The sequence below is a fragment of the Lampetra planeri genome, chromosome 37 (assembly GCF_965212315.1).
Source record: "Lampetra planeri chromosome 37, kcLamPlan1.2.h2, whole genome shotgun sequence".
Classification (NCBI taxonomy): Eukaryota; Metazoa; Chordata; class Hyperoartia; order Petromyzontiformes; family Petromyzontidae; genus Lampetra; species Lampetra planeri.
In genome coordinates, this window is record NC_136143.1 from 5,372,920 (window position 1) to 5,398,586 (window position 25,667).

Consider the following 25,667-nt stretch of genomic DNA (forward strand, 5'->3'; position numbering starts at 1 on the left):
CCCTCCCCACCCACTGAATATATTAACGAGGGTGGGGGTGGTGATGCGTCGGGTAAAATAGTTCCCATTTAATTGATTTTTCGGGTTTTTTAAAAAATATATAATTTGTGATATATTTGTTTTGGTGTCCAGTTCATGGTGTTTCTGACATAAACGTGTGGTGTAGTGTAATGTGCGGATAAGATTATAATGGTGACTAAATTATTGATCTAATCTCTACTCTTAGCTTTTTTCGGTAAAGTCACGTAGGTAAAAATAAATAATAAAAATATAGGAAATAATTATAGAAATAAAAATTATAAATCACGACGTTTCGGAGGTAACACAAGTCTCCGTCATCAGGTGGGACCGTCACAGCTGGATTTACTAGCTCTTGATACAGTAAATCTAGCTGTGACGGTCCCACCTGATGACGAAGACTTGTGTTGCCTCCGAAACGTCGTGATTTATAATTTTTATTTCTATAATTTTTATTTTTATTATTTATTTTTACCTATGTGACTTTACCGAAAAAACCTAAGAGTATGAATCTTTGCAGTCACGAAAGCTTCAAATCTAGAATTGATGTTATATCTCTAGAGTGGATCTGGAGTTCCCCGTAGTAATGTGGAAAGCGTCATTGCCTCTAAAAGTTGCGAAATAAAATATCGGCTGCACCTTTACATTTAATTACATGACAGTGCTGTAGTCCAGAGGATGCGATGAAGTTACTGTACACTGGAATTAAATTAATGGTGGTAATGGAATTATGATGATAATGATAATACAATTTAGACTTAAAACTTTCGTGACTGCAGGAATTCATATTGAACCAAAAATATGATAATACACATTTACAAGGCGAGAACATCTCACCATGTCTGACGTTTCTTTAAATGCCTAACATTTCGTTGTTTGCCCATTTCCGTGATCGCTATAAATATTTACATGTGAATTTGTGCAAATGTCAATCTCACCAAGTCTGACGTTTCTTTAAATGCCACACATTTCGTTGTTTATCCAGTCCCTTGATCGCTATACATATTTACACGTGAATTTGTGCAAAGGGCAACGGTGGTGATGGTCACGGGATTAACACTCAAAGCAGAACCCAATCATTGCCTTGGGGTTTCATGCCTGGTCGCGGCTGTGGTACGGCAGCCGTGCCGTTGTGATTTTGCTGCTATAAAATGTCCACGTGATAATAAGCCACAAAGTTGAGCTATCATTTGTGGCCAGGTCACAGGTCAAGTTAACGGCTCAATGGGGCTTTACCTGCAAAGATAAAAACAAGTGACCTTTGCTATGCGCTCCTATCGCGTTTTTGTATCGTTCTGTGAGCCCTGCATCCTTCTGGACATCTGTGAAAAAGAGCTTCATGGCTCATCGGATTACTCCCCGTATTAAAACACATTCCTGCGGAGGGAGCTGGTAGGAACGTTGGGTTGCTCGGTCAATGGCCAGGGTCAACGGCGGCGTGGTGTATTCCGACTGTGAGGGCGGGCACAAGCCGGCGTGAGTAGGTTAAACGTTGAGTTTTATAAGGGCACCACGGGGTGACCAGCACCTCCCCACCCAGTCCCACCCCTCCCACCCCCCCACCCAGCCCCACCCTCCCCTCCCCACCCAGCCCCTCCCCACCCTCCCCACCCAGCCCCACCCCTCCCATTTTTGGATACACGACGGACGGACGGACACAATAATCCCCTGTGGGCTGGTGGAACCAGGTGGTTCCTACTAGTATAAAGATTCTGATTCAAATATCGGGTGAAGGTCGGAAACCCGGCTGAGCTTTGCGTTGCCGCTCCACAACCCTGGGGAATTCTCCCTCTCAGTGCCTCCACAACCAGAATCTAAATATGTATTTATACCGGAGGAATCCGATGAGCTATAAAGCTCTTTTTCACTGATGTCCAGTAGGGGCTGCTCAGAACGTTACAACAGCAAATAATAACAAAAACAAGACAGTCGTGCCAAGTAGCGTAAAGGAAATGTAAACAATTATGCCACTTCTCATCTAGGCCACGATGTGGTGCTTTTCCACCACCAAACTGACGTTTCCATAAACTAAACTCTTAAACTATTTCAATTTTACCAGGTAAGGCCCGCTGAGCTATCTATATACAGTAGCTCTTTTTCAGAAGCGACCTGGCCACAGATGCCAGCTCAAATTTGTGGCTGACGTGGAAATGTATAGAAGCCAAATAATCTAGGCCACTAGGTTAGCGCTTTTGCAACAAACTTAAGTTTCTATAAACAACTCTTATACAATTTTAATTTTACCTGATAAGGCCCAGTGAGCTATATATCTATTTTTCAGAAGCGACCTGGCCACAAATTATAGCTCAACGAAGTGGCTTTTCATCATGTGGACATTTATAGCAGCTAAATCCTCTGAACGCACGTTGATTCTAAATGTGGAGAGAAAACCCGGAGGACTTGGAGAAAAATCCACGCGACCACGGGGAGAAAAGAGAGAGAGAGAGAGACACGCAAACTCCAAATACACAACAGGCGTCAGGGTCGAGATGGAATCCACGACCTCCTGTATACCAGGCGAGGGAGTTAACATCTCACCACTACTGCTATTAAACCACTCGGCCATCAGGTGGCGGTATTGCACCAGACGGATTTATTTCTTTCAATTGATTTTCACATGTGTATTTTAATCGTTATGTATTAAAAATGTCATATTTTTGGTAAGTAGTGGAGTTTTGTTTTTGCATTATCTGTGTCCGGAATTGGATAATTGATGTTGTAATAGGGTTTTACCCTTTTATCTGGTACAAAAACTAACCACAACACAAGCAGTCAAAATACTTTTTGTTTGCATTTTGACTGCTTGTGTTGTGGTTATTGCAAACATGATCCCTTGTATAAAGGTGTCAGTTTTTGTACCAGATAAAAGGGTAAAAACCTATTACGATATTCTGCTACTGGTAAAGGAGGTCTCATAGTGGATAATTCATGTGCAGCGTTGTGTGATACAATTGCATGAAATGACGCTATATAGTATATAAAATGATATTATTGAACTGAAGTTTCCCTTTTCTACGAGAAAAGCATCGCATCCAACGGCGCTCATCTTTACACAATGAGCCGGTGGCACGGTGAAGCATGTCGTTTCTGTCTGGCCACACTGACCACAGGCGTTAAGAAGAATTCTTACAGCCGTCTCTAACACTAACACACACACACAGATGTGTGGCAGATGGACAGGACATAGGGGAGAGGTGGTCGTCCCAGTCCGGTTGGTTCGTCGCTACCATTTATTCCACGCTTTAATTTAACTCACTCTGTCTGTTGTTATTGTCGTTGTTGTCGTTGTTGTATCCTCAAATCTTGCAACTCAATTTTAACCCACTTCCCAATGTGATATCGACTGCAAATTTCGTATACTTATGTCTTATTGATGACAATACGATATTCTATCATAATTTTTTTGAACAATCTTTTTACGCGCTTTCTATTAACTCACTCTGTTGTTGTCGTATCCTCAAATCTTGTAACTCAGTTTTAACCCACTTCCCAATGTGGTATCGACTGCAAACTTGGTATACTTATGTCATACTGATGACAATACTATATTCTATCATTAAAAATTTAAAAAACATTTTTAAATATTCATTTTTACATGTTATGTTTCGGCTTGGGTCTAATTGTCCACGCTCAACTGACGTTGGCTGTAATTGACCACGGCTCCTTACGTTATGGCAAGCTTCGGGGCCACTTCCTGGAGTCGTGGAGTTCTTCCATTACTAGTACATTTCATAAAAGCGTGTTTAATTTTTTTTATATTACTTATTCTCAGTTTTACCCGCTAGCGTCTGGTTCGCACGCTCAACTACCCCGTGAGCGTGAGGATGGTATGCCGTGGTACGTTCCTGCCTGATGCCTAACTCTATCCACGGGTTTTTGGAACAGCTTCGGCATCAACTCCGCGACGCTGGTCGTTGATAGCGTCAGCGGTTTTGTCGAGGCCAGATTGCGACACCTGGGGAGGGTGTGAAATCTTACCCGGCTACCGTCAGATAAATAAGGATTTCGCCAGTGGGATAGCGAGCTACCGAGGAGATGGAGCGATGAAAGCAGCTGATGTGTAGGTGCCAGTGCTGGATTAAGCTAGTGCAGAGCCTGCGACATATGTTATAAAGGGACCCTAAATTAAAAAAAAAACATATTAATATTAAAACACAAATGTTTAACTTGCATAGTAAAGTAATTGTATTTTTAAATTTGCTATACAGCCTGGTAATACGACAAATCGCTAACCTAAAACACCCGGTCGTTCATAAAAGTTGAAGGCAGTATAGTACTATGGTAATAGAGCAAGTGCAGAATCACTGAACCGGAATTGACAGCTTGAAAGCATTTAGCGCGAGGCCCTTGAAAGTGCGGGGCCCGTAGCTACATGTGTAGCTACTACTACATATGTGGCTACTAAATATGTAGCTACATGTGTAGCTACATGTGTAGCTACTACTACATGTGTAGCTACTACTACATGTGTAGCTACTTTTGCTCCTAGGATAATCCAGTGCTTGGTGGTGCTGGGTGGATTGTTGCATCACAGGATCGTGAGATATGGCAGCGGATTAGGGAAGCTTTCGTCCAACAGTGGCCCATGATTATGACTGACCTCTGCTAAAAAAAAACATGTTTGAAAACTTGTATTTATCAGTGTTCAAGTACAGACAAAATATAACAGTTCTTATGAAGTACACCAATTTCCATAGAGAAGCAACACTCACATACTACCCTGCGTATCCCATAGATGCTGTTGATTATGGGCATAAGAAACTTTGACGAAGGTCATATTGTATTCCCAGGAACACAGTTGGAATTAATATTTTGCAAAAAATCACATAAGGAACTTTTATATCCCCACCCCCACACTAGAATCGGCTTTTCCTATTAACTGTGCCTCAAAATCAAATTGGGGTGCAGACTAACAGGTCCCTGCGGGGTGGGCTGGTAGGAACGAACAAATGAATGGCTATAATAAAATGAAATGGCGGGGGTACGATACGAAGGGAGAGTTTGAGGCCTAGTCCTAGGCTTTAGGCCTAGCTGTAGGCTTTAGGACGCAGTGAGTTAATTTTGAATTTACATGTTTTAATTAAAAACTATCTCAGGGAATTATTTAAAAACTATCTCAGGGAATTATAAGGGAATGTTACACTTGTTTAGCCAGGAAAGCCTCACTGAGTCTAAAGGTTTTTGTAGGGTCCTGCCAAGTGTTTGCAGTAGGGGTTGATGTTGCTACACCTAATCGGACATCGGACGGACGGACGATATAATCTATTGTAGGCTGGTTCACTTCGTTCCTACCAGTAAAAACTTAGAGGTGAGGGGCATGACAAGGTCAACGTCTAGTGTAGTAGTGTATAGTGGTGTATAGTAGTGTATAGTGTAGTGTATAGTAGTGTATAGTAATTGTAGAGCTAGAATCTGTGGATAGAGGTGTAGTTTATAGTAGTGTATAGTGTAGTAGTGCATAGTCATGTAGAGCTAAACACACTTAAAAAAACTGCATTTTGTCTGTCATGAATTCTCTCACCCCGTATGCATGAGGAAGTCGTGACAGCAAACGCCTAATTGTAGTCTACTATCTTCTTGGTTCTTTCGGTAAAGTCACGTAGAAGGGAAATAATTAAATAAAAAATAATAAAACATGATAAATAATTCTCACGACGTTTCGGCCACAACGCAAAGACAGCGTCTTCCCGACAGACATGTTCTTTACCTGAGGACAGCTGCTTGCGTTGTGGCCGAAACGTCGTGAGAATTATTTTATTATGTTTTATTTTTATTATTTTATTAATTCCCTTCTACGTGACTTTACCGAAAGAACCAAGAAGATGAATCCCTGCAGTCACGAAAGCTTTCAATCGAAAGTCGTGAGAATTATTTTATGATATTTTATTTTTATTACTTTATTAATTCCCTTTTACGTGACTTTAACGAAAGCACCAATAAGATGAATCCCTGCAGTCACGAAAGCTTTAAATCGAAATGTAGTCTAATAGTATTGAACCAATACTTTTTGGTACTCCGACGCCTCTCCTGCGAAGGTTTCCTGGCTTTTTGTTGAGAAGTTGGAATTGTGCTCTGGGATGTGTAGAACAAATGGACACATTTCTCTGCTGTGATAACTTTTGCGTTGTTTGTGCTTTTTTTTGTTTTGGTGCCATTTCTTTACAGTGTTTGTTTATTCATTTTAGATTTTCCTTGGTAGTAAGGTTTTCATTCGCTTGGCAGTGGTTGTATATGAGATTTGATCCTCATATATAACTAATGTACAGCGTTATGGGATGCTGTTATAATGAGTAATAAAATTTAACTTTTCGACTGATGAAAAGTGATTGAAGCCAAAGTCCCTGGTGCATTTGTACTTTTGTAGTATGCACTTTATCCACCAGGCGTCGCTCTACCCACGCTACAGTGTATCTATTACGTCACTTGGATAATGCTGCTTATTAGTATCCACCACAATCTGAGCTTCATCTGCAAACCAAAAGTATCCCTTGCTATGTTTTTAAAACGTATTCATTGTGCGTTTTGAAAACGTTCACATGATTAATTAATATATGTTATGACCGATGACAATTATCATACTACTACATAGGAATGAGGATAGGAAAAAGTGCAGCAGAATAAGTCTGATCTGGTATTTCAGTTAAGGCATTTACCAAAATATTGCTCAATAGGATAACGAATTAGATGTAAAAATTGTTAAGGGAAATTCAGTGTGGATTTAGATCGGGAGAGGTTGTAGCGATCATATCTTTACAGTAAGACAGCTGAAAGAGAAGAGTTAGGGTTAAGATTGAATTGGTAGGCGTCATGTGACTTATGATATAAAGTCACGGGCTGTGGGCCACAGTTTATATTTTTCCGGTAATTTGCTTTTTTATCTATTTGTCTATTTTGACTGAATCTAAAGAATCAAACCTTGTCAAACTGGAGAAATAATTTAGACAACATTTTATGATGTACTGTAGTTGGGTTATTTGAGCGTCAATACGTTTACAAGTAACAACTTTTTTTTATTGCAGGGAAAGTTGACTAATTATGGAGGAGTTGGATCCTCAGACTCTCTGTGAATCAAACAAACATCATACACACATATCAAGGTCTCTGCAATACTGTAAATTGCCTTGTTAAACAAAAAATCAAGTCTCAATGCACCAACGAAGGTCATGTCGATCATGGGCTTCTCTGCTTCATCACCCTGGTCAGTGTGGGTAGGAGAAGTGGAAGGGAGGTTCAGGAATGTTTCTGATGTAAGATGCCACTGATTCTAGACATGACCAGAAATTTAACTGGGGTAGCTAGGTCGACCGCACCGCGTGTTTCTGTACCACCGTACGCACCACGGATATTGCCCATCCAGCATATTTCCTAATTGCAGAATGTGGTGTGACAATGTGCTCCTGCCGAGTGGAACATTTAACACTGCCAAGTTGTCTATTCTGAATATAAGCAGATAATTTTAGATACAAATACAAGCGTGCCTAAAATGAGAATTTCTATCCATGACCTTTTATTGAAAAAAAAAATGTCGTCTCCTTCCAAGAAACTTATTTTTGGTCACATCTTGGCTCCCTGGCACTCTGGGCCCGCGAGCAAAGTACAAATCATCTCTTCTTTTCGTCTCAAAGTCACCGACTAGAACAGGGGTATTAAAAACATCACATTCGTCACGCGTGAGATAAGAATGAGATAAAATAATCTATTGATAAAATCACAACTGAGAAGAAATAAACTTCATGATAACAATGTCACAAAACCTGTAGAATCTTCACCTCTGTGAACAAAAACTATTCCAAAAAAAAAGATTGATAGCTCTCTCGTCTGAATTTACAAATACAGTGCTATTTAATTTTATCTACGTTTGAAAATTTTTGTAACAAAATACCATAATAAATGTTTTATACGTATGCTTTCACAACCAATAAATATATTATTTTTTAAACTGACATTGTACCTCCACGATCTAACCCAAAAGAAGCGAATTATAAATCATAAATAGATGTCTAATATGGACGGGGGCACCTTCATTCAGCAGTAAATGTAAGTGATTAATAAGTAATAATATAATACAGATATAATATTACATTCAATATAGGAATTTAGTTTAAAGCCCTTTCTAGTGTGTTTTCATATCACAATTCAACCCCATCAGTCTGTACACGTTGGTTATATTGAAATGTCTTTTTGGTTCTTTCGGTAAAGTCACTTTACCGAAAGAACCAAGAAGATGAATTCCTGCATTCACGAAAGCTTTAAATCGAAATATATTGAAATGATTCGAAAGCCTTTGTAACCATGGAAACTATGTGAAATGTGGAGTCAGATTTGTCAATCCACTGCTGGATGAAGGCCTCCCAACGCTTTGTGAGCTTGGGAGGAGTATTTAACCGCACTACACCAAGCAGGTCAGTGTATATTGATGAGAGTGTGATGAGGAGGAGTACAATAAGATCATGAAAAACTTCACTCTGTCGCTCCATCAAGGTCTAAAGATACCCCCACGCCCAAGGCTAAAATCGAGAAAACCGTCCTGGATGTGCGTCTCCGCCCTAGCAGCCGAAAACAAAAACACCGTCACTCGGTGGTCTGAATCATGGGCGGCAATGGACGTGGCATACAAAAACATAATTCACGATCCGACGGTGGAAGTACCGGAATTCTCTCTTCCAAGACGACCATGGACTACGCTGAACCGCGCTGGAACACAACACGGCAGATGCGTCTACACGTTCCATAAATGGAAGATCAAAGAATCACCCAATTGCGACTGTGGAGAAGTCTAAACCATCAAGCACATCCTGGCGGTATCGCTGAAATCCGCACATCCTTTGACTCGATGAGGAACCTTTGCATTCATTTGTGACGATCATTGAGAAAACATAAAAAATTGTTGCTTTTCACAATGCCATACGAAAGAAAGAAAAAAACAGCCAGCGTGGAAAGAGTAGGCCAAAAACTCCAAAAGGGGTGACTCTCTAGAGCTCTCTCCAGAGGAGACCCTTCTTCCAGCAGTGCTGTAAGCAAGCCATTTCAGGGCTGCACCTTTACACTTTTAGTTAGGTCATTTGTGTGGCACTACCGGGTTTGTTGAGTTTATTCGCGCACGTTCCGCACGTAAGTTGTGGGGTGGAGGTTTTTTTATGATGCTAGGAACATCTTGGTATCAAATCACTTCGTGGGTTGTTGCACTCAATGGCCAAAAAAAGCTATAATAAAGTACTAATTTAAATTGTGGAAGGATTTTTTTCCCCCACCCCCGTGTCATAGTCCAAATGTTATCTCTAGCTATCTCAGAGATATTAGCCATTAACAGCGTGCTCGAGAAGGCGTGAATTAGGGCAACACAGGCACGGGGTTAATGGCATCAAACTGGTTAAGGGATGCTGGAAGGAGTTTTCACCCATTCCTCGAATTAGTTATTTTTAATGGTTCTCAGTTAAACCAAAGCTATATTTTGTTGTGTGAAATCTATCTAAATCACATTTTAGAAACATAAATTGAGACGATTTTGCTGCTCTAAATTTCCACTTGAAAAGCCACTTTCTTGAGCCATTATTTGTGGTCAGGATTGCTTCTGAGAAATAAGTTAACAGCTTAATGGGCTTTACCTGGTAAAATAACAAAAAATTGTTTAGTTTTACTTGTATACATTTGTAGTGACTAACTCGTTGGCAGTAATACTTGGAGGCACTTATTTTATTTAACGAACACCATCGGGATAATACACAACTCTACGTAGGTACACACTTTTACTGTAGCTACCCTATACACAACACTACGTAGGTACACACTATTACTGTTGCTACCCTATACACAACACTACGTAGGTACACACTTTTACTGTTGCTACCCTATACACAACACTACGTAGGTACACACTATTACTGTTGCTACCCTATACACAACACTACGTAGGTACACACTTTTACTGTTGCTACCCTATACACAACTCTACGTAGGTACACACTTTTACTGTTGCTACCCTATATACAACACTACGTAGGTACACACTATTACTGTTGCTACCCTATACACAACACTACGTAGGTACACACTTTTACTGTAGCCACCCTATACACAACACTACGTGGGTCCACACTATTACTGTTGCTACCCTATACACAACTCTACGTGGGTCCACACTTTTACTGTTGCCACCCTATACACAACACTACGTGGGTACACACTATTACTGTTGCTACCCTATACACAACACTACGTAGGTACACACTTTTACTGTTGCTACCCTATACACAACACTACGTGGGTACACACTATTACTGTTGCTACCCTATACACAACACTAACCGTCTAACACTGACGGCGCTAAACCGAAACAGTGAAGACGACAGCTAAGATGGCGACGAGATGGTAACGATCTTCAAGAGCACGACGTGATCCCACTCTAGCAACTGCCCCAAGGTCCCCCACAGGGGGGCCCTCTTATACCCCAAGCGTGGTAATACGACAAATCGCTCACCATAAACACCCGGTCGTTCATAAAAGTTGAAGGCAGTATAGTACTATGGTAATAGAGCAAGTGCAGAATCACTGAACCGGAATTGACAGCTTGAGAGCATTTAGCGCGGGGCCCTTGAAAGTGCGGGGCCCGTAGCTACATGTGTAGATACTACTACACGTGTAGCTACTACTACATGTGTAGCTACATGTGTAGCTACTACTACATGTGTAGCTACCAGAGGTGTGGACTCGAGTCATGTGACTTGGACTCGAGTCAGACTCGAGTCATGAATTTGATGACTTGCGACTCGACTTGGACTTGCATAACAATGACTTTGTCCCACCTATGAGATGTGGACTCGAGTCATGTGACTTGGACTCGAGTCAGACTCGAGTCATGAATTTGATGACTTGCGACTCGACTTGGACTTGCATAACAATGACTTTGTCCCACCTCTGGTAGCTACTACTACATGTGTAGCTACTACTACATGTGTAGCTACTTTTGCTCCTAGGATAATCCAGCGCTTGGTGGTGCTGGGTGGATTGTTGCATCACAGGATCGTGAGATATGGCAGCGGATTAGGGAAGCTTTCGTCCAACAGTGGCCCAGGTTCTCGGTGTGCCCCTTCTGTGACCTTTCCCCTAAATCCCCCTCTCGTGTATATCCTGGCCTTCTGACGTCAGGACTGCCGTACGCCGCAGATACCCTTTTTCACCAGCAGCCAGCGCTATGCCACTACACATTTTTTCAAGCTATTTTTTTACTTTTCCTATACTTTGCACTTCTTATCGTATTTTTTCGTATTGTTTGTTGTTGTAACGTTCTGTGACCCGCACCCGACTGGAGATCCGTGACAGGGAGCTTTACAGCTCATCGGATTTATCCAGTATAGATACAGATTCGTCCGTTCGTTGCTCAATCCGCTTGTCCTGGGGAGGGTCGCGGCGGCAGCGTGTTGAGCAGGGCGGTCCAGACCTCCCTTTCCCTGGCGACGGACTCTAGCTGTACATTACTATACACTACACTATACACTACATTATACACTACTATACACTACACTATACACTACTATGCACTACATTATACACTACTATACACTACACTATACACCACTATACACTACATTATACACTACACTATACACTACTATACACTACACTATATAGTATATACTACTATACACTACACTATACACTACTATAGACTACTATACACTACATTATACACTACTATACACTACATTATACACGACTATACACTACACTATACACTACTATACACTACACTATACACGAATATACACTACACTATACACTACATTATACACGACTATACACTACACTGTACACTACACTGTACACTATACACTGCACTACTATACACTACTACACTATACACTACTATACACTAAACTATACACTGCTATACACAGACTCTAACTCTACATTACTATACACACTATACACTACTGTACACAAACTCTAGCTCTTCCTGGGGAACTCCCAGGCGTTCCCAGGCCAGCCGAGCGGACGTAACCCCGCCCGAGTGCCCAATAGCGCCCAGTATATAAACATCACAAATATTCTTTTATCGTGAAAAAATATGCTGAAGTTTTACACACACACAGAGACACACAAAATCTAGAGGGTTTTTTTGTTTGTTGTATCCCCTCTCATCTGGCAACGCGTAGCGGCGGGTCGCGAACCCCGTTGCCTTGGCGACGGCGACTCTGCGGGGCCCAATTCCAAACCCCGCGGATTTATTTTTCATTTTATTCTTCGACTAAAACCGCGGGGGTGAAGCCGAGGACAGTCGTCGTCGTCGTTAAAGCCGATTAAACGTTATCACGTGCGTGCAACGAGCCTGAACGATGAGTGCAAAAATTCAACAGGTAACAGAGAGAGAGAGGGAGAGAGAGAAACCATCGCACTGTATGACGGCATTTGACTGCGCTGCGCGTTATGTAAGAACGAGGTCGTCGTGGTTATGGGAGGGCGGCGGTGATTAATTTCTCCCGAGGAGACCGTGCAGCGTTGCGCCCTTTGACGCAGATTAAGTTGGACTTCTTTAAAGTTAATGTTGTTTATTTTTATAATTTTTTAATGTAGCTCTGTCAACTCGAAATCACAGTTGTAAATATCAACAGACATCTTATGTACTGTACGGGGGGGGGTGGTCCAAATGTCTTGCGACCCCCCCCCCCCCCCATTTGATTATCTTAAAGTAAATGTATTTATTTAAAAAGTAAGGTTTATGAAAAAACAGAGATGAATATGCGAAGGAGCAATTAATTGTGAAGGGGGGTCACAAGACATCTGGACCACCACCCTGTACCAATGCAGACCTCGAAAGCTAAGCAGGTTAGAGGCTGGATAGCCAGTGGATGAGAGGCAAACAAGGTCGTGGGCATTGGTGGGGAGGGCATTGACAAGAAAATATATTGTTATGTACATCTATGCTCCCACGGCCCCCGCCATCACAACCCCCCCCCCAACTGACCAGCGTGGTGAAGTATGGTCAAGGTAACCCCCACGGGTATTGATATACGGTGCCTTTTTCTGGAAGACTTTGCTGGTTTTTCATGGATTTTTCTAATTGCGTGTAGTCACCAAAAGATCTTCTTGGTTCTTTCGGTAAAGTCACGTAGAAGGGAAATAATAAAATAATAAAAAGAAAGCATAATAAAATATATTTCTTTATATAAAATAAAATAATAAAATAAAAATGTTTATTATGTTTTATTTGTATTATTTCATTACTTCCCTTCTACGTGACTTTACCGAAAGAACCAAGAAGATGAATCCCTGCAGTCACGAAAGCTTTAAATCGAAATTCACTTTAAGATGTTTCTTGTTCATTTTTTTGTTGCGGTGGCACCCGATTCAAGAGCCCAATGGCTCACAGGGCTCTACCAAATGAATGAAACTGAAAACAGATGTTGGGAAGCCTTTAATCCAGCAGTGGATTGGCAAGGTCCTGTTCGTACTTGCACGCCACGTTGGTCAGCGTGAAGGTGGGGGACATAGACGCTGGGGCATAGTGCAGTGCAACAGTGGATTTTGCTGAAATTCCCACAATGCTGGCAACGGATTTGGAACTTATCGAGCGTCCAAATGTAAGAAATGTGAGACACCGGCTCAGTAACATAGTTTGACAATGCGTAGATATTAATTTGAAGAGGGATCTGGTGAAGTGCAAATGAGAATAGCGTCGAAGACATTGCATCGGGAGACATTCGTGAATCGTAGGCAGAGGCTAAGAGGTAAGGCTGAGCAGGTAGTTTCCTAAGACGTGGAGTCAGTAATACAGACAATCAGGATCAACATTCGTCAGAGCTTGGAGCAGCAGGAGAGAGAACGACCTTCCAACTGCAGACTGATGGAATCATCTAGATTAGGGTTGCCACATTTTTCACCACATCAAATCCGCACATATTTTTCAGTGAGCGTAGATCCATCATTGCTATGAAATATATTGCACTCAGATAACGTTGAACACGATATGACGAAATATCGGTACAAATAAATTCCCTGCCACCCTACCAACTTGCTGGACATATGTGAAAAATAGCTTTATAGCTATATTCTTAGGTTTTTTCGGTAAAGTCACATAGGTAAAAAAATGTAAATTAATAAAAGTTAAATGAAAATAAAATTTCAATCACCTCTCTTTTTTTTAGGTTCGCGAGTTCAGAGCGTTCGTTTTTGCTAATGTTACTAGTGGGTTTCTTAGCATTCTTAAGAATAGTGGCTATTTCAGCTCTTGCTACATCTGCATGGATGTGTCCTATGCCTCTGAGGGCTACATCAATCTGAGAAATCACATCCTCTACTGGTATTTATTTAGGGGTGACGGCGAAATTTAGTCCTTTGGCCAGTACCGTTTATAGATTGTCAGAAATTGGGATGTTACGCTGATTAAGAATGCTAAGAAACCCACTAGTAACATTAGCAAAAACGAACGCTCTGAACTCGCGAACCTAAAAAAGAGAAGTGATTTTTATTTTATTTTACTTTTTTTAATTTTATTTTTTTACCTATGAATCATTGCAGTCACGAAAGCTTCAAATCTAGCTTTATAGCTCATCGGATTCCTCCAGTCTAATGAAAGATTCTGATTCTAAGATGCCAATTGGACAGGTGGCAACCGGAAACTGCATATATACCTGCTTTGCATGATCATTACTTATCCATTCATTCGCTTTCCGCGTGTTATTAAAGATGCATTGTTTTTTTTATTTAGCACCAGCTTGTTTGCCCGTCCTCGGACGGAAGCTGTAATATTTACGCAAAAAATGGAGCAGAGTATAATCTTGTGTAAATTTAATGGCAGTGATTCTTGCATAAAACTTCGTCATGAAACACCTAACTTCATGTCACTGTAGCACTGTATATAAACTGACCTTCAATTTGTTCAAATTCACTGCTCTACTACTTTATTCTCTTCTGCTTTCGGTCGCTGGGGTTGAAATAAATTGGAATTCGATACAATATCTGTAAAATCACCGAGAAATATCTATTTTACCATAATGTAGAAGCATGCTTACCTTTTGTCTCAAGTGCTGAAGAAATAAAGACACCAAATCCACTTTGTTGCAGTGTAGAATTATTTATTAGATTCACTTTAAATAAAGAAACGTAAAACTTAAAGCGAATTTCCGAAAAAATAATTATTTCCGCTTGACCTGCGTGAGTGTAAAAATCCACCCGCTCATGAATATTAATGACGGGGGGTGCGGCATGTGGAGTGACGTCACACGCGTTACACACAGACATTCTTGGCTCATTAGAGTAGTAATTCCCAACAAATGACCAGACCCTTGGCAGGAGGGCGGTTAATGACGAATTCATTGGGTCGACGGCTTTCTTATGCAGCAAAATCAATTGCCATTCGACTGAAGGCCAGTCGAGTCGTACACATTTATATTAAATCGGTGTTGCTAAAAGCAATGTCACGGAAAATCATTGATACAAATTGAGGTGTCATGTACTTACAATACTTAGAACCAGTTTGATGAACTAATTTACGTTGGTAGAGGTGGGTTACCAATACTTCTTATCCCCCTCCAAACTCCAATGCGACTGAATAGAGTTTAACGATGCTGCTGCTGGCTTCAAACTCACATCACACAGGCAGTAAAGAAACCTGCCCATGGTTTAATTGAAGCAATGAGTGCTAAATTGGTTTAAATATCAAGTCCCATAAGATGTTGTTCTTAGATGAGAATACAGAGTGTAGAGGTGGCACAGTGGTTGAATACCTGAGTTCGATTTTTGGCCACGGACAACAGTGACGAACGGTCTGAATTGATCCTGGGCCTCTCACACACCTTCAACTCACACTGACCAGCATGGAGAAGTATGGCCAAATAATGTCAATGACTGGAATAAAATGAGAATGCACTAATTGTCTTTCTTTTCTTCATGTTCAGCCAAAGGAACACAAAGCTCGCATTTGCTTATGGTAAGTCTTTTCTCAAAATAACGCATGTTTCATAAGTGAAGAATGCATTTTGATATTTCAGACCTGACTATGTTCATGCTGTAGTTGGCAGATACCCACTGTAGCTGTGAATGCAGTAGCATGTTTCTTGTGATTTGCTTATCAACAATATATACATTGTTAATTGGAGCTGCTATTACACATTCCTGCGGAGGAAGCTGGTAGGAACGTTGTGTTGCTCGGTCAATGGCCAGGGTCAACGGCGGCGTGGTGTATTCCGCAAATATGGCCGACTGTGAGGGCGGGCACAAGCCGGCGTGAGTAGGTTAAACGTTGAGTTTTATAAGGGCACCACGGGGTGACCAGCCTCTCCCCACCCAGCCCCACCCCTCCCACCCCCCACCCAGCCCCACCCCACCCTCCCCTCCCCACCCTCCCCTCTCCACCCAGCCCCACCCCTCCCATTTTTGGATGCAGGACGGACGGACACAATAATCCCCTGTGGGCTGGTGTAACCAGGAGGTTCCTACCAGTAATATCCAGTGTGATTCTCTTCTGCTCTCTCCAGGGCCGACTTGACCGTGAATAACATGGACCTTTTGGAGCAAGCGGTTACAGCCCATCAGTTACGCGAGTAAGCCTTTCTTTCCACATTGCTGTGTGAGATAATCTTTGCGTGTTGCCCAGCCCAAGGCTGAAACGACAGAAGTATTTCTGTGCTAAGCTACTATCACGCTTGGGACTGTGATGACATACAATTTGACCTGCTCGCAAGTAGGGCAATTTATTCACCAGTTGTATTGACCTAATAACACCTTTCAAACTGTTAAGACAGTAGAGTACGTGGGTTTGAGCAGGACGAGTCACTGGAAGGGATGATGCATGATGGGTTTTTGTTAGTTATTAGAATAATAACAGTGGCAGACAAGGACTGGGACGTGTCCAAGAGCATCCACCAAAAAGATAAAGCGTTGAAATCAGCTCGTGTGCAGGTCCTCGGTGGTTTGTTACATCATGAGAGATGGCGACGACTTGGGGAGGCTTTCATACAGCAGTGGATTACAACTACTAATGATGCCGAATGCACGTGGCATGATACCAATTATATTGGATACACTTCCACAGGACACTGTCAGATGTCCTGGGCCTCAGGCAGCACATGGATGAAGAGAGGACCAAAGTTGAGTTGGATTTGTATTTCTACACGGTGCAGTTTGCACGCGAGCACAACTTTAACAAGGAACAAACGTCCGCCTTGTTCACAATAGTCAAGCGGACACACGAGGTCTGCACTGGTGAGTCCACATTTTTAAATCCTTTATATTAAGTTCACTTGCTTGCTTGCTTAGGACCGTGCAAATCTTTCGGTCCTTTTTTAACCCACTTCGCGTGATCCAATCGAGCTGACATTTTCCACACAGACTCGTTGTGCGTGACAATTAATGTTCGTGAACATTTTTTTCCTAAATTTTACACTTTTTAGGACAAAAATATTATATTTAATTACCAATTGCTTAATGCTGCCATGCAATCATCTGACCCATAGGTGGCAGCCATCTCAAGCCAGAGGACGAGAGGACTCTAGCCACCACGCATATAAAGGATTTATAGTGAAAAACTTAGTTTTTACGGGTTATACTTGTTTCTATTTGGACCAAAACACAGTTATTGCAACGTACATTTCTTAGTGCTTACGTAACCACCAGTTTTTTTTTAGAAACACATTGGTCTTGTTCACTATGAAGAGTTGACACTATATTTATGGACCTTAGTTATGTACACACCTTTTTTTAAATGAATGACCCATTTGTTGGATGCTGCGTTTTATTTTTTTTTATTGACTTGTGTAATTTCAATTTTCAGAAACTCCACTGGGGAATTTGGAGCAGTGCTTCTCATACTTCAGGGAGCTCGTGTTATGCCATGCAGTCAGAGTAAGCCTTATTCTTGACGTCATTTAGCGCCGCTAAAGATTGAAGGCTTATTCATTCAACGTTTGGTCCCAAAATAACAGCATGAATTAACCATCGTTCCTTGTTTTTTCTTACAGAGACCTCCATTTAGCATCGATTTATTCAATGCCGAAGAGGTGAAACTGATAATCGATTATGTTGTCAACACTTACTTTCGACACTATAAACTATACAAGTATGTCTTCACCCCAACGGTAAGCTGCAAGATAACATGCATCGACTGGTTGAAAATATAGAAAAAATGTCCGAATGTTTACCTGTAACTTTTGTGCAGGTGAGTTTAGATTTATCGATCTCGTACACGGGCCTGGATGAAGAATCCCCATCCTCTCCAGACGGTAAGTTTCCTTTGTTTTGGAATGACCTACATTCATCATCAGCCAGTCTATCCACTGCTCAATGCACCCACATGCTGTTACCTACCATCTTTCACGGTCCTGCGATGCCACATTCTTACACTAATGTTGTCCATGATCCCCGATTGAGATGTGTCCCACTCAAGCCCACTTACATAAGTCAGTTCCTCCGATTTGAGATTTGTTCTCGAATCCATGTGCTTTACACACGCGAGCTTTTACTGGGTCAGCTAATATTTTACCAAACAGCATTTTTCTTTGGAATCTGTCATTGATGAGGAAACCCATCACAATAGAGAAAATGTAATGCAGGCTGGAATAAAATACATTTAACAACACACAAAGGCGTGTGCACTGCATGTGCAAAGCTCACAGCCTATTCTAGTTGGTGGTCTAAATGACAAAGTGGCCACACATTCAGTTCTTTTGAGCTGGTGGTCTGGATAATGGCGAGAGCTTTTGTACATTCAATGCACACGTGTGTTGTTAAATGTAGCAAAATTATTGTTAAGTAATAATACGTGACATGTTGCTTTGTTTTGATAAAAGCGGATGCCAATGACGGGGATGACAATGAAGGGGACAAAGTAAGCCAAGACACGGGCTGTATGGAACAAGGGCCTCCAGCTGTTATTGCCAATGAAGTTCCCGAACAACCTGCATCCCCTGTAGAAGGTAAAACATTTGCGTTGCTGTTGGTTGGTCCGTTACAGCTTTCATACAAAGCGCATTAACGCAGATGGGAAACCTGCACCGTAAGTGATTTCGCCACGGCTAATCTTACAGTGAACGCCAGATGGCTGAATTGCTGAATTTGTGCCAGGCTGCCAAACTTTCATGTCGCCACAATCAAGTTTTAGTTCATGGCCAAAACGCATATAATCTATCCACTGTATTACGTGTGTGTGCGCGCGCGTCTGGTTTAGAGGAAAAGACTGATCTGAAGAGCTACATTCAGCGGGAGCTTTCGGCACAGCTTTCCCACGTCCATGCCACCATTGCCGAACAGATGAAGCAGAGCGAACAGCAGTTGGCTGAAAGGCTCGCCAGCATCGAAGGGCGCAATTCCAGCGGCAAGAATTCCAGCAAGAGCAATAGAAAATGACAGACTCGGCGAATAGTAGTGTTTCTCAATGAAATTTTATCATCATTTATGACACTGAGAGAACATAAGTGCTGCGTTTGTTTGTCTTTCCACACGTGTACATAACGTGTACATGGAGGGTTATAATGTCACAAATGAAATTTTATCGACAATAATAGCTTAAAATGCAATTAAGACAGATTATATTACTTCAAGAAACCAATATTGGGGACAGAGGAGACGTTGCAAATGATATTTTCAAGTCATACATGAAATAGCAAATGTAAACCACAATACGTAACATCGTATTCAAATGCAACAGAGTTGTAAAATAACATTTTTACAGAATTCTCATACCCTGTGCTTAAGGGAAATCAATACAACAATCCTTATTTTAGAAAATATCCCCCTCCTTCTTGATATATCTAAAAACTACTTTTAAATATTTTTCAAAAGTTTCTTTACAAAATCATGATGATTCTTGTCATCATTACACAAATGCGTAAACATGCAGAAATGTAATCCATTAGTAAGCAGTTGCTATGCACCATATACCAACACTGGCCATTACCACAATTAGGACATACTAAACATATGCTATTACATTTGTAAATTAAAATTGGTTCCACATTTAAAAAGCATTCATGTGTTTTATTCCATCAATACAGTACATTTTCAGTGACTGCCGTTGAACAGATTAGGTCGCTTGTATAGATTGCAACCTCTATTCCTGCTTAGATTTGCTAAACTGAGCACTAGACACACAGTCACAATCAGACCAAAAGTTTCTAGATACAGCCGTTTGCAGATTGCAGCTCATGCAAAAGCTCGTGGAAGCTGGTGACAAACCACTTGGAGTTTTCCTGAACTTGGGATCGAACTGCATTCCCTCCGAAGCCAATGAATGCATCCTGGGGCCACAGAAAAGGAAAAGCTCGTCAATGAGTACATGATATTATTTTAGTAAATTATAGGTTGAAAACTTAAACGTGCATAGGAGGTCCAAGTTTTTATGAACACAGAAAACGAAATTCCATGGTTGAATAAATGTGTTTTTTTATGAATAATACACATCATCATACGTTGTGGAAAATCACGGGTAATAGCATATATCAGCCAAAACTCTGTTTATGTGTCTCCACATACAGATATAATATTTATTGTCATTTGCCTATTGGCTTTCCAGGCTAATATAATTATCCAACAGCATTTGTTTCAGCAAGCAAACTCTGGACCCGTTTGTTTATTTTCTGGGTCTCATAAGCAGTCATGCTTCTTAAATCCTGATGGGTTGGCAGATGTTATTGACAAAAGCCTCGAAACGATGGGGCCCTGTTGAACGCAAAACGGCCCATTGCATCAGTGTGGACCATCATGGGTAAAAAGACCACGGTGTAGCAACAGGTGAAAACAAATGTACACTCACAGCTGGTGGACAAGCCTCCATGTCTGTGGCTCCATCACCAATCATGACTACTTGCTTGTAGCCGTACTTTGCCTTGATTGCTGCAATTACTTTGCCCTTCCCTCCCGACTCGGATGTCAGCTGAGATTCATCAAAGCCGGCATATTCGCCTGCCAAACAGAACATCACTTCAATGTTATATCAACAACTTTGCATGAAACCACATGTACATTTACAACCCCTTTGTCCATTGCAATATGCAGGTCATGCGAGTTTTTTTTATACTTTATCACGCTTGTCAGCACTCGCAGTACAGTGCATTTCGCTGCACTGTCCCTCTGCTGCTCAGCACCTTGCCCCACAGAGACTTATAGCACCTGTTTAATGTTTAGTGGTTGCCCATCCAAACACTCCAGGCACAACCCTGATACGCTTTTTGAGATCTAACTGGATCCGACACATTCTGGGTGATTCGGTCATTGGTATTACGTGACACTACGTGACACTTTTTTTTTTACAATTGTGTTTAGTTTGCCGTCCTTGCCCCACACCTCCGATTAAGCAACGGTGGACTACATACGGTGTGAAAGAAGTTCAACACACAGCACGGTTGACTACGTACGGTGCGAAAGAAGTTCAAAATGTGTTCCATGTAGAAATATCACATGGACAACACCGAGAGCAGGTTATCCAAACGTGACACGCTGCTTCTGCGGTCATTCCTTTAGAACCCACCGTTGTAAAAGAACGAGAGTCGGTTGGCGTAGATATCTTCCGGTGGGATGGAGAGCTCTTGGCCCACAATCTCCACCAAGCAGCGAAATCCGCCAGACACGAGGAATATGTGGGCCCCTCGCCGCTGTAAGCAAGACACGAGCTCCCTGCTCCGCACAAAAGAAAACCATGAGACTGTGTGGTTAGGCTTATTTTAAGTGCATTAAAGATTGAAAGTAATGGTAATGCTCTGCTTGCAAAAAAAGTTATCTTATAATAAAACTCCCCGGTGTGATTTCGAGTTGTGCAATACGCGGTACAACCCAAAATAACACATTGAAGAACTATACAGCACGACGGTGAAAACCAATGCAGTTGCTATGAATAAGCAACCCAGAGTGTGTTAACAGGAATTAATTTAGCACTGAATATTCGCCGGATCGCTGGCAAAACAGGAGTAGGCATTGAACTCGGATCCACAGCCATAGAGGTACACTGGATGTGCTGTACGTGGTGTTGGGACATTTTCACGAAAAGACCCAGGGGATGCAATTAAGCCCTGCCTATTAACAAGTAACATAACTCTCACACTGCATGGGTTACACATGTTACCTGTAAGCAAACACGGATTGAATGCCTGAAGCTCGTCCTCACCGTATTCCAGGTGTGAGTTGTGGGGGCTTCACTTGCAGCAGCTCCGCTATCTGATCGCAGGTTGGCTGGATGATGTTCAGCCGCTCCCTCAGGGCAGTGCGGAAGGACACGCCACCCCCCATGGCCCGTTTCGTCCTGCGATGTAAGAACACAGGACGGACACACCAAAGATTGACTTACAATAGTGGTGGTGGTGGTGGCAGATAGGCAAGTAGCCTACAGGGTTAATTTAAAACTCTGTGAAAATGCACACGTGACCTGTTCATGTTTAAAGATCAAATTGCAGTGCAGTATACAGATAATAACGTGGGGTGGAGCAGTGGTGCGATGGTTTCATGCACGGTGCGATGAACCCGGTGATCATAGTTCACTTTCTGGTCAAGGATAATATTGGGATATCTGAACCGGTCCTGGGCTCCCATCCTTCACCAACCCGCGCTTGACCAGCATGGTGAATTATGTTAAACAACCCCCATGTCTGACACGGTACAAGGGAAGCCTTCATCCAGCAACGAATTTACAAAGGGCTGTAAAAGTAATACAAACAATGAAGTGTGGATATTCGTAATCTTTGAACTTCTGACTGAGGTTGCATAATCTGTGGAATGCCCTGGGACTGCACCTCCCCCCCCCCCCCCGCGTGCCCCAGGCCACACGTACCACTCCGTGACCTCGTCGCCAACTCCGCAAAACTTGGCGAGCTCATCAATGCCCTCGTCCGTGATGACGGTGCTGTCCACGTCGAAGCACACGGCATCGGCCCCGCGCAGGATGGCCTTTGTCTCGTACAGCGTCGACATCTCGTCTTCGGAGTTTCGCAGCCCAAGGCACACTGGAAAAAAATGACGTCGTATTTAACAAAGATAAAGACCCCCCCCCGCCTCTCGTATAGCCTTAACAGACTGTTGGGGCAAGTGCTGTTAGCGAGCAGCATCGATTAAGGCCGGAGCGGCACACGAAGGGATGGGATGGCCAAGCAGCATGCCTGGCCTCCTTTTGCCTCCCCAGTGGCGACGTTTACACATCGCGCCAGGTATTCATTTGAGGCTGAGTCGACCTAGGGGAGGCTCAGGACCGGTTCAGATAATCGTCACCGGGTGTTGGCCGTGAGCGGGAATCGAACTCGGGGTGCCAGGGTCGAAGCGCAGCGTGGAGACGCCAGGTTGTTTTTCCACTGCAGGAGCCGAGCCGTGACACCGACTACTTTGCATGCAATTAACAATTTGAGACAACGTGTGGATGATGAAGAGGTGATGCTGTGTCCTCACAGCGTTACGGACTTAACGTCACAAAAAATGAATGGCCCATTATCAGCCCCACCCCCCCCACCATCCCTGGCCCTGCTTGGCCCTAAGCCACATTCCGATATGAGGCCAGCATATGTTTGTTCTTTGCTTGGTTTGGCAGATACCCAGTGGAGAACAACCTGTACCGTGAAGGCCCTAGCTCCCTCCACCGCGTCGGCTCGGATGTGCCAGTGGGAGTTCGGGAGTGTTTGTGTGGTTGGCATGGGGCTCCAGTGCAAGGAGTGAAATGGGCCCTCCCCCCCCCCTTGCTAGCTACATCGCCTGTACACCCACCTGAGTTTCATTCCCGGCCACGACTGACACCAGTGCCAGTTACCACCTCAACTGGTTGACTTCCATCCCTCCACTCCTCTCACCAACCCGCATTGACCAGCGTGGTGAAGTATGACCAACAACAACCGCCATTCGCCACTAAGTGGCGGTAACGTCACCACGACGCTGACGCTAGTGCCAGGCCATGTGCACCTTGAGGCCACGTGAAGTGTCGAACGCCCGCTGGCAGGAGGTCACGGGGCAGACCCAGGTGCCACGGGTCGACTGACTGAGATGAGCGAGATGACTGGCTGATGCACCACCTGTGCCCCCTACTGTGCCAACTACCAGTATGACCAAACAACCCGCATTGACCAGCATGGTGAAGTATGACCAAACAACCCACATGGCATGGGGGAGGACTTCATGCAGCAGTGGATTGACAAAGAACCTGTAATTATGTTATACGCGTAAGAAGTTTAATTCGTTTTTAATTAATCAGTGCCGACTACTTATGCATATCTTTTTAAAAACTATTTTATATCTTATTCCAACATATAAATTTACTTATCACGAAAGTATGTTCAGTTTTGCATATCGACCGCGAACATTTAAACTTGTTAAAATGCACGACACGCATAACAGCCGTGCAGTATGACATTATAAGCCCTGGGTTGAAACGCCACTCAATCACAGCAAACAATCAAACGGCGTGGAAATCCTCCAGAAACGTCTTACACCAAACCCTTACCGACGAGAAGGAACATTTTGTATTCGGTTCTGAAATGCGATTTAAACTCACGGCGTTCATTTGCACGTGGGAGCGGTGGCGCAACGGTTAGCGCGCTCGGCTACCCCGGTGATCCCAAGTTCGATTCCCGTTCACGGCCACCGGTGACGATTATCCTAAAACCGGTTCTGGGCCTCCACAGTGCAAGTAGCCTGGTGTGGTGTCTAAACATCGCCGGTCGGGAGACAAAGGCGGTCGGGCGTGGTGCCGTGCCGGCCTTCATCGGTGCTACTCGCCAACAGCGCTTGCTCCCAACAACTCCCTTAAAGCTCAGCTTATGTCAAGCCGGGTGCAGTCTGCTACTGGGTTTAAAGAGCCCTACAATTCCACCACATACGGTTAGGAAACATCAGCCGGTGAATAAGGAAGAGTTCTTACGCGTCTTTAGTCGGATCGCGTGATGTGAATTCTAATGATGTCCTCGAAAGACGGGGGCATTGACAACTCCGGCACAAAGGTTTCACACACTGACGTCTCCTAATGAATATCGGAAACCCCTCTCCACCTGCCCCATCATCACCGATCAACCAAGCAAGCTTCCAATTAATCGATCAGTGATCAATCCGCTGATAGATGAAACATCCCCAATTCGCCACGATTTATGTAATAATCATCAACATCATCATCATCATCGTTCACCTTCGCAACAAACTAACGATGTGCAAGATTCAATGTACAAGACGTACTGTACACAGTATAATATATCTGAGCGAGATAATAATGTAACTCAGTACTTACACTGAACGGCAGCGTGGATGTCGGCGTAACGTGTCTTGTCAGCTGATGTGCCAACCCCGAACGCATGCGAAACTGGACTCTCTTTATATACACACACAGGCACGGCAAATGTTCAATCTATCCGGCCGTATCTCTGGACAGGCAATAAAATAAAAACACTAAATAAATAAATTTACGGCAATAAATACCTATCAGCGTTAAAAAATAGTGCAAATGATAAACGCGGAGGACACCACACCTCCCCACCCCCGAAATAGCAAACAGCTCCGTTGCAATATAAATTAAATGCGAACGAATAGTACATTCGTTTTTCCTTCCCCTCCTTCCCTTCGTTCCCTTCTCTCTGCTCAGCACGTGAATGACGACAGCCCGCAGCAGCTCAGCCGGTGCGTTGTCATCGCGAGTTGCACGTGGGGGGGTGGTGGGGGATTTAAAGCGGCGTTTGCGTGCGAGCGAGGCGAGCGAAAGCGAG

General features: G+C 42.9%; 2 protein-coding genes across 2 annotated transcripts; one reads left to right on the forward strand and one right to left on the reverse strand.

The window, feature by feature from the left end:
- The first annotated feature begins 12,188 nt into the window (after positions 1 to 12,188).
- On the forward strand, positions 12,189 to 19,973 carry CFAP119 (cilia and flagella associated protein 119). The gene is made up of 9 exons (XM_078611850.1): positions 12,189 to 12,371; positions 15,912 to 15,943; positions 16,491 to 16,556; positions 17,048 to 17,217; positions 17,786 to 17,856; positions 17,973 to 18,089; positions 18,170 to 18,233; positions 18,801 to 18,926; positions 19,178 to 19,973. Exons 1-9 carry the CDS (start codon positions 12,351 to 12,353, stop codon positions 19,354 to 19,356), a joined length of 846 nt encoding a protein of 281 aa, XP_078467976.1. The 5' UTR covers positions 12,189 to 12,350; the 3' UTR covers positions 19,357 to 19,973.
- On the reverse strand, positions 19,373 to 25,667 carry PSPH (phosphoserine phosphatase). The gene is made up of 6 exons (XM_078611851.1): positions 25,196 to 25,667; positions 22,769 to 22,940; positions 22,109 to 22,243; positions 21,476 to 21,621; positions 20,762 to 20,910; positions 19,373 to 20,246 (listed from the first exon to the last, which is right to left on the reverse strand). The coding sequence occupies exons 2-6, from the start codon at positions 22,906 to 22,908 to the stop codon at positions 20,124 to 20,126; spliced, it is 693 nt and encodes a 230-aa protein (XP_078467977.1). The 5' UTR covers positions 22,909 to 22,940; positions 25,196 to 25,667; the 3' UTR covers positions 19,373 to 20,123.

Excerpts from the sequence above, each read along its gene's own strand:
- PSPH (XM_078611851.1), bottom strand. The coding sequence starts at position 22,908 with ATGTCGACGCTGTACGAGACAAAGGCCATCCTGCGCGGGGCCGATGCC. Across the intron at positions 22,244-22,768 it reads GGCGACGAGGTCACGGAGTG|GACGAAACGGGCCATGGGGG; the intron begins GTACGTGTGGCC and ends CTTACATCGCAG. Across the intron at positions 20,911-21,475 it reads ACTCTCGTTCTTTTACAACG|GCGAATATGCCGGCTTTGAT; the intron begins GTGGGTTCTAAA and ends TCTGTTTGGCAG.
- CFAP119 (XM_078611850.1), top strand. The coding sequence starts at position 12,351 with ATGAGTGCAAAAATTCAACAG. Across the intron at positions 17,218-17,785 it reads GACACACGAGGTCTGCACTG|AAACTCCACTGGGGAATTTG; the intron begins GTGAGTCCACAT and ends TTCAATTTTCAG. Across the intron at positions 17,857-17,972 it reads TGTTATGCCATGCAGTCAGA|AGACCTCCATTTAGCATCGA; the intron begins GTAAGCCTTATT and ends TTTTTCTTACAG.